Source organism: Synchiropus splendidus, chromosome 10 (assembly GCF_027744825.2).
Source record: "Synchiropus splendidus isolate RoL2022-P1 chromosome 10, RoL_Sspl_1.0, whole genome shotgun sequence".
In the NCBI taxonomy this organism is placed as follows: domain Eukaryota; kingdom Metazoa; phylum Chordata; class Actinopteri; order Syngnathiformes; family Callionymidae; genus Synchiropus; species Synchiropus splendidus.
Genome location: NC_071343.1, coordinates 22,527,893 through 22,543,559, shown reverse-complemented (window position 1 = coordinate 22,543,559; position 15,667 = coordinate 22,527,893). Strand labels below are relative to the sequence as shown.

General features: G+C 44.5%; 1 protein-coding gene across 1 annotated transcript in view; it reads left to right on the top strand.

Moving 5' to 3' along the window:
- pdia5 (protein disulfide isomerase family A, member 5) overlaps positions 1-15,667 on the top strand; it is a 63,996-nt gene that overhangs the window by 32,029 nt on the left and 16,300 nt on the right. The window contains exons 6-11 of the mRNA XM_053877071.1: positions 790-882; positions 4,899-4,959; positions 5,296-5,363; positions 11,067-11,158; positions 12,858-12,929; positions 14,961-15,097. Coding sequence (XP_053733046.1) covers positions 790-882; positions 4,899-4,959; positions 5,296-5,363; positions 11,067-11,158; positions 12,858-12,929; positions 14,961-15,097 — 523 coding nt within the window. The remainder of the gene's footprint in view (positions 1-789; positions 883-4,898; positions 4,960-5,295; positions 5,364-11,066; positions 11,159-12,857; positions 12,930-14,960; positions 15,098-15,667) is intronic.

Sequence of the window (15,667 nt, the reverse complement as noted above, 5' to 3'; positions counted from 1 at the left end):
TGTAGTAGTTTTCATATAACTACCATGTGAATGGCATCTTTTATGTGCGAGTACACTTGCAAGGGTTAGTGCTCAATGTCAGATGCTTCTCATTTTGACCTCCTCGACTACCCTAAAAAAATGTATAAATAAAAATAAATTAGAGTTTAAATGCTTCCTTGCCTTATTTACTGTACTACGTTTTCTCATGCTGTTTCGTGGTGCATTCTCTGTAATGTACAGTGTCATTCCAAATGTCTACTAATTACACTTGTATGTTCAAGCAACTGAGTTTAATGAACCTAGAATCACTTTCTGTCATGGTGTAGAACAATACAATGCTTTGAGCACGATGCTCATTACTCAATGGTTGAAAATACGTCTTCCTTTTTTTCTCAGAATGCGAAACTGTGTTTATCATGAATCATTGATGTTTTGTAGGACTCTTGTGAAATCTGGGATGTATTCTCCCTCTTGAATCCAGATCTCTCCAACCTCTTACGAAAGGGAAACAAGTCCTAGAAAAAAAAACATTTGAAATTGTTAACGCATAAATAATCATTTCATTTTTAGCCACATATTGGCTACAAATTCTGCCAATTCTGCTGCATTATTCATTCCTCCTGTGCAGGCGTATGGCCTGTTCTATTACAGGCATGTTTAGGCTTCTATGAGTCTTAACACACCATAAAAGATACAGGACTAGATTCCTGTGCTTCTCAGATCACAAGCATATCCATTACCTATGGTGTTCTTCAAATTATCTTCTTGGAATCAACTTGCATTAACATTCCTCTTTTGGTCTGTCAGTCCATGGTAGCATTTTTGAAGGACCCGTCAGGACCACCACTGTGGGAGGAAAACCCTGAGGCCAAAGATATCGTCCACATCGAAACGGAAAAGGTAAGTTGAACTATTCTTCTCTGCTCAGTTCTTTGATGAAGTGCTCGGGCTGAGTCAGCATCTTATGCTCTCCTAACAAAAGTAAAACACAGTCCACAACAGTCTTTTGGAATTCAAACGAGTTGTGAAAATTAAAAAGGGAACTGTTCAGATCTTTTGTGGCCAATGATTTTCAAATGAAAAGTTGCTCTCAGCAGAGTTTTACAGCAAGGAATCTGTAGTGTCTTCGGACATACTCATTAGACTCAGTTGGTTTTTTAGACTTCAATTGGGTTTTTATGGAAAGTATCTGTATTTGTAATAATATGTGAACAGCTGGAAATTATTCTGTTGTATTGTTTTTCTGTTTGCCCCGACATTTCATGCCAACATGACAATTTAGACTCAAATTGTGTATGGCAACTGTAGAACATATGGTTCTATGGTATTTTTATGGTGCTTTTTTTAAAATGTGAAACCTTGATTACTGGCTGACTACACTGGCAGAGCGAAGCCCAATGTTCTGTCACTGTGGCCTTCACTTTCGTAACCTATCGGCAAGATTTCAGACAGGGGAGAACTTCATAAAGCAATAACTTAAAAAGCTTCAACATGATGAGCATTATCATCATGAGGGACTCACTTCAACATGGAGTGGTTCAACATTTGAAACATATTAGTGAGTCAGGATTTGGATGTTAGTTGCTCTTTAAAGCTACAATATGTAATTTATTTATGTACTTTATTTTTTATGCTTGTTTTGGCTGTGTCACTGGTGAAAGAGCGTAATTGCAAACTGCAGTCACATGTCATCTCCAGTCCCGCTGCACACTCTTCATATGTTAACGAGGCAAGATCGCGCCGAATAAGCTGTGTGAGCATCCTGAATAATGAGATGATCCTGATCATCCTGATCCCTGCTCATGTTGGTAACGTTCACTGTCATGATGAAAGACAGCAGAGGCGCCATAGTGTGGTGACCAGTCCTCAGTGAGAACTCATGCCACAATGGAGTTTGGTGGTCACCCAGGTCAACTGAAGTTGTTATAATAATAACTTCATCACCATATGGTGGTGTAACAAAGGATGATATGTTTTAACTGATGGATGAATAAACAGCGCTTTCCCCATCTAAATACAGGACTGTCTCAGTTCTTTATTTTCTGTAATGCAATTTAAAAAACTAAAATGTCATACATTCTGGATTCATTACAAATCAACTGAAATATTGCAAGCCTTTTTTAATTTTAATATTGCTGATTATGGCTTACAGCTTAAGAGAACAAAAAAATCCTATCTCAAAATATTAGAATATTTCCTCAGACCAAGTGAAAAAATGTAAAACAGCAAAAAAAACAAATTCAATCATTTGAAAATGCCCATTAATGCACTCAGTACTTGGTTGAGAATCCTTTCGCACGAATTACTGCATCAATGCGGCGTGGCATGGAGGCAACCAGCCTGTGGCATTGCTGAGGTGTTATGGATGCCCAGGATGCTTCAATAGCGGCCTTTAGCTCATTTGTATTGTTGGGTCTGATGTCTTTCAGCTTCTTCTTCACAATACCCCACAAATTCTCCTTGGAGTTCAGGTCAGGGGAATTGGCAGGCCAATCGAGGACAGTAATGCCATGGTCAGTACCCCAGTGACTGGTGGTTTTGGCACTGTGGGTCCAGGTATCAAAAGCCACTATTCACAGACGTGTCCGAGAAATGGGCTACAATAGCCTTATTCCCATGGTCAAGCCACTTCTGAAGTCTTGCGTCTGACTTGGGCTATGGAAAAGAAGCACTGGAAAGTTGCAGAGTGGCCCAAAGTTTTCTTTTCAGACAAAAGCAAGTTTTGTATTTCATATGGAAGTCAAGGCGCCAGAGTCTGGAGAAAGGCTGGAGAGGAGCAAAATCCAAGTTGCTTGAAATCCAGTGTGAAGTTCCCACAGTCAGCAATGGTTTGAGGAGCCATGTCAGCTGCTGGTGTTGGTCCACTGTGTTTCATCAAGTCCAGAATAAATGAATGTGTTTACCAAGAGATTTTAAAGCAATGCAGGCTTCCGTCTGCTGAAAAGCTCTATGGCGATGATGATTTCATTTTCCAGCATGATCTGGCACCTGCCCACAGTGCCAAAACCACCAGTAACTGGTGTACTGACCATGGCATTGCTGTCCTGGATTGGCCTGCCAATTCCCCTGACCTGAACCCCATTGAGAATTTGTGGAGTATTGTGAAGAAGAAGCTGAAAGACACCAGACCCAACAGTGCAATTGAGCTAAAGGCCGCTATTGAAGCATCCTGGACATCCATAACACCTCAGCAATGCCACAGGTTGATTGCCTCCATGCCACGCCGCATTGATGCAGTAATCCAGGCAAAAGGATTCTCAACCAAGTACTGAGTGCATTAATGGGCATTTTCAAATGATTGAATTTGTTTTTTTTGCTGTTTTACATTTTTTCACTTGGTCTGAGGAAATATTCTAATATTTTGAGATAGGATTTTTTTGTTCTCTTAAGCTGTAAGCCATAATCAGCAATATTAAAATAATTAAAGGCTTGCAATATTTCAGTTGATTTGTAATGAATCCAGAATGTATGACATTTTAGTTTTTTAAATAGCATTACAGAAAATAAAGAACTTTATCACAATATTCTAATTTTCTGAGGCAGTCCTGTATATGTTTCAAAACTAAATACATTTAGTACAGGAAAACATTGGGTTCTTAGACACACCTTCTGGTCTGAAAAGACTTTTCCATAACTTAAGAGACGTACCATGAAGTCAGAATCTGATTAGCTGGCTTCTGTGGTCACTGGAGTCTTTCCAGAAACTTTCCTCCTTGTTCTCAACAGAGCTGTCGTCGTAGCTGGAGCTCATTTTTTGTGATGAAAAGGCTGTAAAATGTGTGCTTTGTTGCTCTGTAATGCAGCATTTGTAAATGCAATGTACTTTCCAGTCATTACTAACCACACTTGGTGACACACATGCATCATATAAAATAATTTAACCACTGAATTATTGCAAGGAATTATAATGGAAGGTGAAAGGGAAGACGATTCAGCTGGGCCTTTGTCCCCTCTAGCAAGATGTCATCTCTGTGAAAAACCCTCAGCCTGACACATAGGACCCTTGCAGTTGACAACACTGCGGTTAATCCTTGTCATTTATTCAACAGCAGGCCTGTCAGCTTCTATCTGGGCGTTCGTTTGTGCCCGCAGGCCCGTGGAAGGTGTCAACAAAACCTGAGCTGAAAATGAGATTTTTTAGGAGGTGATGATGAGGAAGAAACTGCACTGTGGGATAATTTATCTCCTGCCCTACTTTCTGCATGGTGACTTTCTCCCTTGCACTGTGCACTAAATTGCTGAAGAGACAAATCTGATTACGCTCCTAGTGGTCAGAAAAAAATGTAGGAACTCGGAATATTGACACGGACACCATCTTAAAACTCAGAGCTGATCTTGCAACCTTGAACGAAAGGTTAAAATGCTACTTGTTTCTTTTATGACAGTGTATTGCAACGTTGTATAGATTTAACTGTAATGTATATATATATATATATATATATATATATATATATATATATATATATATATATATATATATATATATATATATATATATATATATATATATATATATATATATATATGTAATGTAATAACTTATAATATTTTAGAAACAGGGCTCTGGTTGTATTTGAATCATTATTGCCATTCATCCAAATCCAAAGCTAGTGGGATCCGATGGGAAGAGGAAAGAAAAAAAGGGATCTGTCCATACCTAGCTTAAAGTACCATACTTCGGGCTTTGTAAAATGAAGTTCAAGCAACTTAAAAATGTACAAGACATGGAGCCATACAGTACATTTTGTAAGGTGATGCAGTATTCATGTTTGTATACCACTGTCATGCGGGCGCACCCGGTCTAGGAAAACAGGGTGCCCAAGGTGGCACATGCAACTGCTTGTTCAGCAGCATCTGTTTCTGGATCAACTTCAGTGTCTTCAGTACGATATTTGTTTCATTTAATTATTCTCCAGGAATTCAGAAAGCTGTTGAAGAGAGAAGAGAGACCAATCCTCATGATGTTCTATGCTCCATGTGAGTCCATACTTTTTTCTTTTATTTATATATTTCTTTTTTCCCTTTTCACCATGTCCCCAGACGGCATTGTCATTTACTTGATGGGTCAGTCACATTTTGTGTCAGTCACATTTTGTGCCCCTAAGTAGGGGCTGTTCAGGTCTACTCCAAATTTGTGGCCAGCTGCTGATGCAGAGATTTATCAATTCCATTTATGCAAAAGAATATCATCAAATCATCGCCTTCATGGAGCAACGGCAGTTTCAGCCGCTGTTGCTATTCTATATTACAGAAATAAGTAACAGTCAACTTTAGATTTTTATATTTAAGATTGACCTTTAGTTTTGGTTCCAGGGTGTGGCGTTTGCAAGAGGATGCAGCCAGTTTTCCAGCAAGCAGCAACCGAGGCAAAAGGACGATATGTAAGTCATCTTCCAACACAAACTTAGATTGCGTCAATTTGTCATTCTCTTCAGCCCCATCATGCCTGAAGCCACCTATGTTCATGTGTGGAACACATTTAGTAGACCACAAAGCCTGTGTGAGTGAGAACATTAGTCAAAGTGATATTTCTGTGGCAATCGGTTTAACAGGTTATGCTTCTCGATGGCCACAAACTGCATGGATGCATCTGTGTGTTTGAGTGTGTCAAGTTGTACTTTGTTAGCTATGGTCTGTTGATAACTTTATGATTCAGTAGTAATAAACTACTTAAGATTTTTTACAAGGGACACATGAAACATAATCATAATATTCTAAGTGTGATAAAAGATTGGAAATATGAAAAGGAATCACACTACATCGACATGATGGTTGTATTATCTGTAATAAACCTTGGAGACCGTGAAGATGGTTGATCCGTGTCTAACGTTTGGTCTCAGAAGCTTTTAGATGATTTGTAGCTGTCAGTTTGAAGTGTCCTCAAAATAAGTTTAATCACCTTCACCTTCACCTTCTTCTGCCGCTTATCCGGGGTCGGGTCGCGGAGGCAGCATTCGGAGCAAGGAAGCCCAAACTTCCCGGTCCGCACAAACCCCCTCCAGCTCCTCCCGGGGGATCCCGAGGCGTTCCCAGGCCAGACCGGAGACATAATCTCTCCAGCGAGTCCTGGGTCTTCCCCGGGGTCTCCTCCCGGTAGGACATGCCCGGAACACCTCCCCAGGGAGGCGTCCAGGGGGCATCCGGATCAGATGCCCGAGCCACCTCAGCTGGTTCCTCTCGATGTGGAGGAGCAGCGGCTCCACCCCGAGCTCCTCCCGGATGACCGAACTCCTCACCCTATCTCTAAGGGTGCGCCCAGCCACCCTGCGGAGGAAACTCATCTCAGCCGCTTGTATCCGCGATCTCATCCTTTCGGTCACTACCCAAAGCTCGTGACCATAGGTGAGGGTGGGAACGTAGATCAATCGGTAAATCGAGAGCTTCGTCTTGTGACTCAGCTCTCTCTTCACCACGACGGTCCGATACAGCGACCGCATCACTGCTGCCGCTGCACCAACCCGTCTATCAATCTCACGCTCCCTTTTTCCCTCACTCGAGAACAAGACCCCGAGATACTTAAACTCCGCCACTTGAGGCAAGAACTCTCCACCAACCTGGAGAGAGCAAACCACCGTGTTCCGGTCGAGAACCATGGCCTCAGACTTGGAGGTGCTGATCCTCATCCCGGCCGCTTCACACTCGGCTGCAAACCGACCCAGCGCATGCTGAAGGTCCCGGTCCGATGAGGCCAGCAGAACAACATCGTCCGCAAATAGCAGAGATGAAATTCTGTGGTCCCCGAACCGGATCCCCTCCGACCCCTGGCTACGCCTAGAAATTCTGTCCATAAAAGTGATGAACAGAACCGGTGACAAAGGGCAGCCCTGGCGGAGACCAACATGCACCGGGAACAGGTCTGATTTCCTGCCGGCAATGCGAACCATGCTCCTGCTCCGGTCATACAAGGAGCGGACAGCCCCTAGCAGAGGGTCCCGCACCCCATATTCCCGGAGCACCCCCCACAGGACATCGCGAGGGACACGGTCGAACGCCTTCTCCAAGTCCACAAAGCACATGTGGACTGGTTGGGCGAACTCCCATGAACCCTCGAGTACCCGGTGGAGGGTATAGAGCTGGTCCAGTGTTCCACGACTGGGACGAAAACCACACTGTTCCTCCTGGATCTGAGGTTCGACTATTGGCCGAAGTCTCCTCTCTAGTACCCTGGAATAGACCTTTCCAGGGAGGCTGAGGAGTGTGATCCCCCTATAGTTGGAACACACCCTCCGGTCCCCCTTCTTAAACAGGGGGACCACCACCCCGGTCTGCCAATCCAGAGGCACTGTCCTCGACTGCCACGCGATGTTGCAGAGACGTGTCAGCCACGACAGCCCTACAACATCCAGGGATTTCAGATACTCCGGACGGATCTCATCCACTCCCGGGGCCCTACCACCGAGGAGCTTACGAACAACCTCGGTGACTTCGGCCCGGGTGATGAGAGAGCCATCCGAGTCCTCAGTCCCCGCTTCCTGAGTGGAAGACGTGACGACGGGATTGAGGAGACCCTCGAAGTATTCTTTCCACCGCCCGACAACATCACCAGTCGAGGTCAGCAGTCTCCCACCCTCGCTGTAAACAGCACTGGTGAGGCACTGCTTCCCCCTTCTGAGGCGACGGACGGTTTGCCAGAATTTCTTCGAGGCCGACCAATAGTCCTCCTCCATGGCCTCTCCGAACTCATCCCAGACCCGAGTTTTTGCCTCCAAGACTGCACGGGAAGCGGCACGCCTGGCCTGCCGGTACACGTCAGCTGCCTCAGGAGTCCCACAGGCCATCAAGACCCGATAGGACTCCTTCTTCAGCCTGACGGCATCCCTTACTTTCGGTGTCCACCACCGGGTTCGGGGATTGCCGCCGCGACAGGCACCGGAGACCTTGCGACCACAACTGCGTGCAGCCGCACTGACAATGGAGGAGGAGAACATGGACCACTCAGACTCCATGTCACCTACCTCCCTCGGGATCTGGGAGAAACTCTCCCGAAGGTGGGAGTTAAAGACCCCACTGACAGTGGGTTCCGCCAGGCGTTCCCAGCAGACCCTCACAATACGTTTGGGCCTGCCCGGTCTGACCGGCTTCCTCCCCTGCCAGCGGATCGCACTCACCACCAGGTGGTGATCGGTTGACAGCTCTGCCCCTCTCTTCACCCGAGTGTCCGAGACACGTGGCCGAAGGTCAGATGACACGATCACAAAGTCTATCATAGACCTCCGGCCAAGGGTGTCCTGGTGCCATGAGCACTTATGGACACCCTTGTGCTCAAACATGGTGTTCGTTATGGACAAACTGTGGGTGGCACAGAAGTCCAGTAATAGAACACCGCTCAGGTTCAGATCGGGTAGGCCGTTCTTCCCAATCACGCCCCTCCAAGTCTTGCTGTCATTGCCCACGTGGGCGTTGAAGTCTCCCAGTAGAACAATGGAGTCCCCGGTTGGGGCACTGTCGAGTACCCCTCCCAGTGACTCCAAGAAAGCCGGGTAGTCTACACTGCTGTTCGGCCCGTAAGCCGCAACCGCTGTGAGACACCTGTCCCCAACCCGTAGGCGTAGGGACGCGACCCTCTCGTTCACCGGGGTAAACCCCAACACGAAGCTGCAGAGCTGCGGGGCTATGAGCAAGCCCACGCCAGCCCGCCGCCTCTCCCCGCGGACAACTCCAGAGAAGTAGAGGGTCCAGCCTTTCTCAAGGAGTTGGGTTCCAGAGCCCAGGCTGTGCGTGGAGGAGAGCCCGACTATATCTAGCCGGTACCTCTCAACCTCCTGCACAAGCTCAGGCTCTTTCCCCCCCAGCGAAGTGACATTCCATGTCCCAAGAGCCAGAGAATGTCCACACGAACCAGGTCGTCGGGCCCCCCGGCCTCGACTGCTACCTAGTTCTCTTTGCACCCGACCCCTATGACTCCCTCTGTGGGTGGTGGGTCCGCAGGAGGGACGGCCCATGTCATTCGTTCGGGCTTGGCCCGGCCGGGCCCCATGGGCAGAGGCCCGGCCACCAGGCACTCGCATTCGAGCCCCAACCCCAGGCCTGGCTCCAGGGTGGGGCCCCGGCTGCGCCATGCCGGGCAACGTCACGGTCCTCGATGTAATAAGTTTAATAAGCATTAAAATAATCTCAAAACTAAAGTGGAGCGGGTTTTTTAATAAATCAGCTCGATTTTAAATGAAGTAATCAGACTAACTTTAGAATTTCATTAGGGGCTTCTCTTTAGTTAAGATATTGTTACCCTTAGATGTTTTAGCGGCGTCGACTTCCGAGGTTCTCTGATGGATATGTCGAGTTTTTCCACATGGCTCGAACCAGCACGCAAGCTCCTCACATCTTAAAATAATGTGTCTATGACCTCCAGAAGATTTCTGTTGATGTGAATTTGTAATCAAAGACAAGTTAGGGTCCATGTGCAGACCCATGATCTACAATAGATAGAGAGATAACAGTAGACCGCCACAAAGTCGTTGTGACTGACAGTTGCCTGCTAAATATCTGTTGGACCATTGCAGGTCTCCCGATGCATTAAATACCGCTGTTGAATTCTGATCCTGTTGAGAGCTACTACATGGATGTTTCATTTGCACCCAGTGGGAAAACATTGTTTTGGATCAAGAGGTGCATCAGAGGAACATTGCTGTGTTTGAGTAGAAGTGGTGTCCTGTCATGTTCCATCCTGCTTTAATTCCTCCACTACTGTTCCTGCCCAAAAGAAACCAAGGATCGCAGGACTTAATAACTATAAATCGGTGGTACTGACCTTGGTGAACCTGGACTCCATAGGCACCTTTACTAGGATCATATTTGTGGATTTCAGCTCTGCTTTCAATATGATTCTCCCGGCCCTGCTTCAAGACAAGCTTTGTCAGCTCAATGTGCCTGACTCCTGCTGCAGGTGGATTACGAACTTCCTGACTGGCCCGAGCCAGTGTGTGGCTGGGGTCAACAGTCTCGGACACTCGGACCCTCAACATCGGGTCTCCTCAGGGCTGTGTACTCGCTCCATGGCTCTTCTTTCTGTAGATGAACAGCGTCACCCCCAGGCACCGGTCCCTTAAGATGATGATGTTTGCTAATGACACCACCATCATTAGGCTCATCTCAGACGGAGATGAGTCAGCTTACAGGAGGGAGGTGGACCGGCTGGTGTCCTGGTGCAGCCACAACAACTTGGAGCTTAACACGCAGGAGACAGTGGAGATGATCGTGGACTTCAGGACAGTCACAGTTCCTCCATCCCCCCCTCATGATGTCTGAGTCACCCATTTCCATTGTGGACTTCTTCAGATTCCTGATAACCAGCATCACAAAGGACCTTTAATAGGGAGCCAGCCAAGAGAATGTTCTTCTCGCGGCAGCTGAGGAAACTACGACTGCCAACTAAGATGTTGGTGCCGTTCTACACCACCACCATCATCATGTATCCTCACCTTCTCTATCACCGTCTGGTGCAGCAGCACCACCTCTAAGGCCAGAGTACAGCACATTGTGCATTCTGCTGAGAAGGTGATCGTTGCGGACTACCACCTCTTCAGGACCTGTATGTCTACAGGGCCCAGAGACGTGCAGGTCGAATCAGAGCCGACCCTTCTCTTCCTGGTCATGGACTGTTTGTCCCTCTTCCTTCTGGCTTGAGGCTACAGTCAATCCAGACCAGACCCTCCCGTCACAAGAATAGCTTTTTCCCCTCTGCCGTCAAACTGATCAATTCGTGAACAGCCCTTATTACTTCTATTATCCTAATTACTTCTATTATCATTGTTTATTTGTATTAATTCATTTATTTGTATTCATTTATTTTATATTTGTAATTATTTTATTTTATGGTTTTCCTTGTTTTCAGACATTGGCAATGAATCTTTTTCTGATTCTGATTAATACTCGTGCTTTTTCTCAATTGTGGGGCTGATTTACAATGCAGATCAACCTTCACTAAGCTAGCTGTTACTGTGCTTGAAAGTCACCATCCATCCTTTTTAAGTTTAGCAGGAACTCTGATGGAGACAAACAGGTTTTTGATGTCCATTCTTCTTCCAGTCACTCTCACTTCCGCTCCCTGTCAGCCCATGACTCATGTTACACTTTCTAATTTCAAGGTGTTGGCAGGGATGAACGTGCACCCTGCTGAGTTTGACGGCCTGAAGCAGGAGTACAACGTCAAAGGCTACCCCACCTTCTGCTACTTTGAGTAAGTGGAAGCCTCTCATCTGTCTCACTTCAGGCGAAGGCCTTTCTTCCATGGCTTAGGACATCAGAATGGAGCCACTTAAAATGGATGTGGAGATCCAGGCCTGTTTAACACAAGCGGGCACTTTTGCTCAAGGCTTTGAAGATGGGAAAGGTTGTGTTCAGGATTCACAGCATACTGGTGTGGAGGAGGACGGAAGGAACTTGTTTCAATAACCTAACTTATGTAGTTGATGCCTCTAATAAAGCAGTTTTTTCGTTTAAATCAGGAGTGTCCAACTGAATGGCAAAAAGGCTGTGTGGGTGCAGACTTTTCTTCCAACCTTGCAAGCACATGTAGGTTAACCAATCAGGTGTCAGCTGAAGCAACACCAGACTGACAAACAGCCTTCAGACACCTGATTGGTGGATGTGTGCGTTCCTGATCGGCTGGACTGAAAACCTGCACCCATACTGCCCTTTTGGGATTCAGTTTGTCACCTGTTATATATGTCTTCAAGCGCCTGCTGTAGAGTTGTCAGAAGACAAATGTGATAGTTTAAATACCTGAGGGAGGCAAGCGTACAGACCTCAGCCTTTGCTTTATTAGCTCCTTCCAATAACCTGTTATGGTCTAACCTGCCATACACCTTCATCTACATCCTGGACATTCTGTCCTGATGATGAGAAAGTAGATGCTATGTACAGCTGCTTGTTCTTGTGTGGACTGTGAATGGCATCACTGCACCCAGTTAAAATGCGTAATATTATCTGAATGTCATAAAGTATATATGAGTAATCTTTCTTGATAAACGGCCGTAATGTCACAGGGAGAGAGAGTGACTTATGGGGGCTAGTGTTCTATTGTCTGACTTCCTTGTTCTTATGTCAGCAGCTTTATCAACCATATTTAGAATTTAGCTCCTGTACCCTCCAGTCTGGACGTCTAATTATGCCAGGACTAATCAAGTGCTTCTCTGGTCTGTGTGCACTTCATTCTTGTGATCTTAAATCCTCCTCTGTGTGTTGTTGAAAGCTTATCCATTGTTGCCTGCCCATCAATGCTAATGACCAGCCTAGTCTGCTTCTTTCAGTAATGATAAACAACTGTGAATGCGTTGGCTTAAATCAGTATTGACTCTGTTGGGGTTGTCTCACTGTTGCAAGTTCAGTACCTGTAACTCTAAGGGAGAAAGCCTATTACCAACCCCAGTAACACACCCTGCCGTTATTCCAGCAGTGTAAGCCATTTCCGCTCTGCCTGCAAAAAATGTCTTAACAATGCCACTCTTTTCTAGTTTGTCCCAGCTGTCTGTTGTACTTCAAATATGAAAAGACATATAACCGACATTATGAAAGTCATTAAATAAAAGGGGCTTTTCATTGACATTTGGCACTTTTTCTAATGTTTTGCAACAACCAGTGGCAAGTCAGCTTTTTTCCTCGACCTGACTTGTGGAAAGCAGATTGGCCTTTCCTCACCAAGCTGTCATATAAAAGTATGGAGATGTTCCTAAGAAATATTTAATACTGGTAGCTCCATTTAGTCTGCTGACATATATCTAGTAGGTACTATAACTACAATTCTGCTTGTGATTTAAACATGTGATTAAACTGTGATTGTTGTACTTTTACACCAAAAGTATGTTGTAACGTACTTTTGGTTGGGTTGTAATGTTTGGATCTACTGATTGATTTTGATGTCTTTATTAATATTGTAGGAAGGGGAAATTTCTGCACCACTATGAAAACTATGGAGCCACATCCAAAGACATCATTAACTGGATGAAAGAGTAAGTTCAACTTGACCTCCCAATTGTAGATGAATAATCGTATCTGTGCTATGAACATTTTCTTCTACAACAATATCGAAGCACAGGTTGTTTGTGACGTCTCTTCACCATTTAAGAAATGTATTACTAAGGCAGTTGATGAGGATTCTGGCTTATGCTATTTTGTATAGTGATTTATGAAGGTTATAATGGCACTGCACATCTGTAAAGAAATATCTATGTAATGCTACAGTTTACTACAGAAATGCAGCTGGATTGTGTTAAAGACTTGAACCATTTACTGTGTTTGTTTGGCTTAAGTACATTAACATTCATTTAGAACACTGTTGATCATTTTTAAAAATGTAAACAGGGGGTGCATTTGTTTTTATAGAGACCATATCGTGGACACCCAATATATTTAATACTCTAGTTCAGGGGTGCCCGTTATGTCAATCACAATCTACTGGTCGGTCACCAGAGATGTGGGGACTCCAGTGAATTGAGTAAATTCTTAAGGTGGAACTGACTGGTGCAAAAACAACACATTTAATCACCTTCATGTCAACAAAATGCCTGTTCATTCTGATGTGATGAGTCTAAAATGTCGCCATGATGCGCAACCTGATTTCATTTTCGTCACCAGTCTCGATGTTGAACCCAGTTTTCAAAGCTTGTCAGAAGTGAGTCACATCTTCTCGCATATTTAAAAGTCAGGGCACCCATGCTTTAGTTTGACAAGAGGGTGCTAAAACCAGTGCCATAGTGGAACCAGCAACAACCCTTGTAATAGTGCATAGTCATGCACGCTCAAACAATTGGGTTATTTCATCCTCTGATGTTCAGTGGAAAATATTTTTGTATCCTAGGTGTCTTATGTATTTGAAGTTTTATTTTTTTTCCACTTTTCTTTATTTCTCAACAAAACAACCTCTTATTTAGTCCAAAACCATTGATCTTTAAAAGCCATTTTCATGTCTATACTTTGAATAGATTTTGAGTTAATTTATTGTGTGATAACCTTCAAATGCAAGTGTTGCATTTCACTGACTAGCTTCACCAGGCTTTCAATCTTCACCTTTTCAAGTGTCTCATTTATCTTTCTCAACCCCCAACTGTCAACTTTCGACCACCTCAATATGGCTCTCATTTTATTTTCTTCCCCATTCTGTTCAGTCAATGATGTTGACTTTTTTTCCGACTTAATTTGTCTTTGGATGCACTGCCTGTATGAGATCATTTGTCAACCACGACTCTTTAAACCCAGTGTATGACAATATCTGCACATCCTCAACTGGCATCTACCCCCAAAGGCATGTTGCAATGTAACTGAGCTGAGGTGATCCTAAGATTTATTTTTCATACAGTATACTGCATGAGCTACTAAGCGGCGTCACATTTCTGGATGAGTTCTGGTTCACATAGCTCCTTTAAGATAAAACTATAGTCACTGTGTTATCCTACAACATCCATACCAGTTTTGGCTCTCGAGTAATTGCAGTGTATATCTACTTTTTCAATTTCGTAGTGTCCAAATGTAATTGTTCCACCGTTTGCTGATCAGCATTTAACCTACTTTCCGGCAAACATTTTACTGCCTAGAAAATGTGTCCTCTGTGCTGTGAACGCTAGTTGGGAGTGTCTGCTTTCATCAGGGTCTCTGCCTAGTTTTTTTTTCTTGTTGGATTTCAGATAAAGACTTTTTTATGGAACACATACATCTCACGCTTGTCCTGTTTAAATGTTAATACAGGCAATCTCCGGAGTCGCAGGCTGGCCTGACAGCCACAGCAGCAAGAAGCCAAGCAAAAAGCTGAAGTCTGTCTCAGTATTTTGATTTTTGTGCTTGCTTGCTGTCTTGGGAGCGTGAGCCAATTATTGGCAACACAATACTGTGATGTCATCAGGGTGGAGTTGCTTCAGTCCAGATGTGTGACAGGACATTTTGGATGAGGCGAACCCCCATCTGTGTGCTATTATGCTCAATCTGGAATCTGACATTTTTTGTAATCCGTCACCTCTGTTGTGTTGTGTTTTTGTTTCCTTGATTAGCCCCCAGCCGGCAAAGCCACAAACACCCGAGGTGCCCTGGTCAGAAACAGACTCACCCGTCTACCACCTGACGGATGAGTCCTTCGACAGCTTCTTACAGGAACATCCCTCAGTCCTGGTCATGTTCTACGCCCCCTGTAAGTAGAAGCAGAAGTCCAGACGTGCTCAAATTACTGGTGCGTGCAGCTGCAGTGATTGATGCAAAGATGACTGCACATTCTCCTTTGACCTGTGTGCGCTGTATTTCTTGCAGTAAAAGTTGTCTGTAGAATTATGGGAACAGACCACATCATGCACCATGTTGGTGCGTCATCAGGATTAGCATTTATTAATTGCAATGAAATTCACAAGACTAAACCACATTTGACACTAGAAGTCCCAGGAATTTTGACAGCCCCCCTAAAGTCCCGGAGAAGGGGACTTCTTCATTTGTAAATGCAACCATTGCCTGAGGAATGCATCCATCAACCATTCAAAAGACATTCAGAATGACCTACCTGACCAATCAATGTGCAAGTCTGTATTTTCATCGGTCTTTCAGTGGGGTGTTTTTGCAATGCAATGTTACAATTGAAATTTAGAATGAGATACAAAATGTTTATCTTCTCTGCAATACAGCTGCGTGCAAATCACGAAAATGGATAGAAGCAATATAATCCACCTTAATGTTTGTGCAAACAAAAACAAAAAAAACAACATGCAGCACT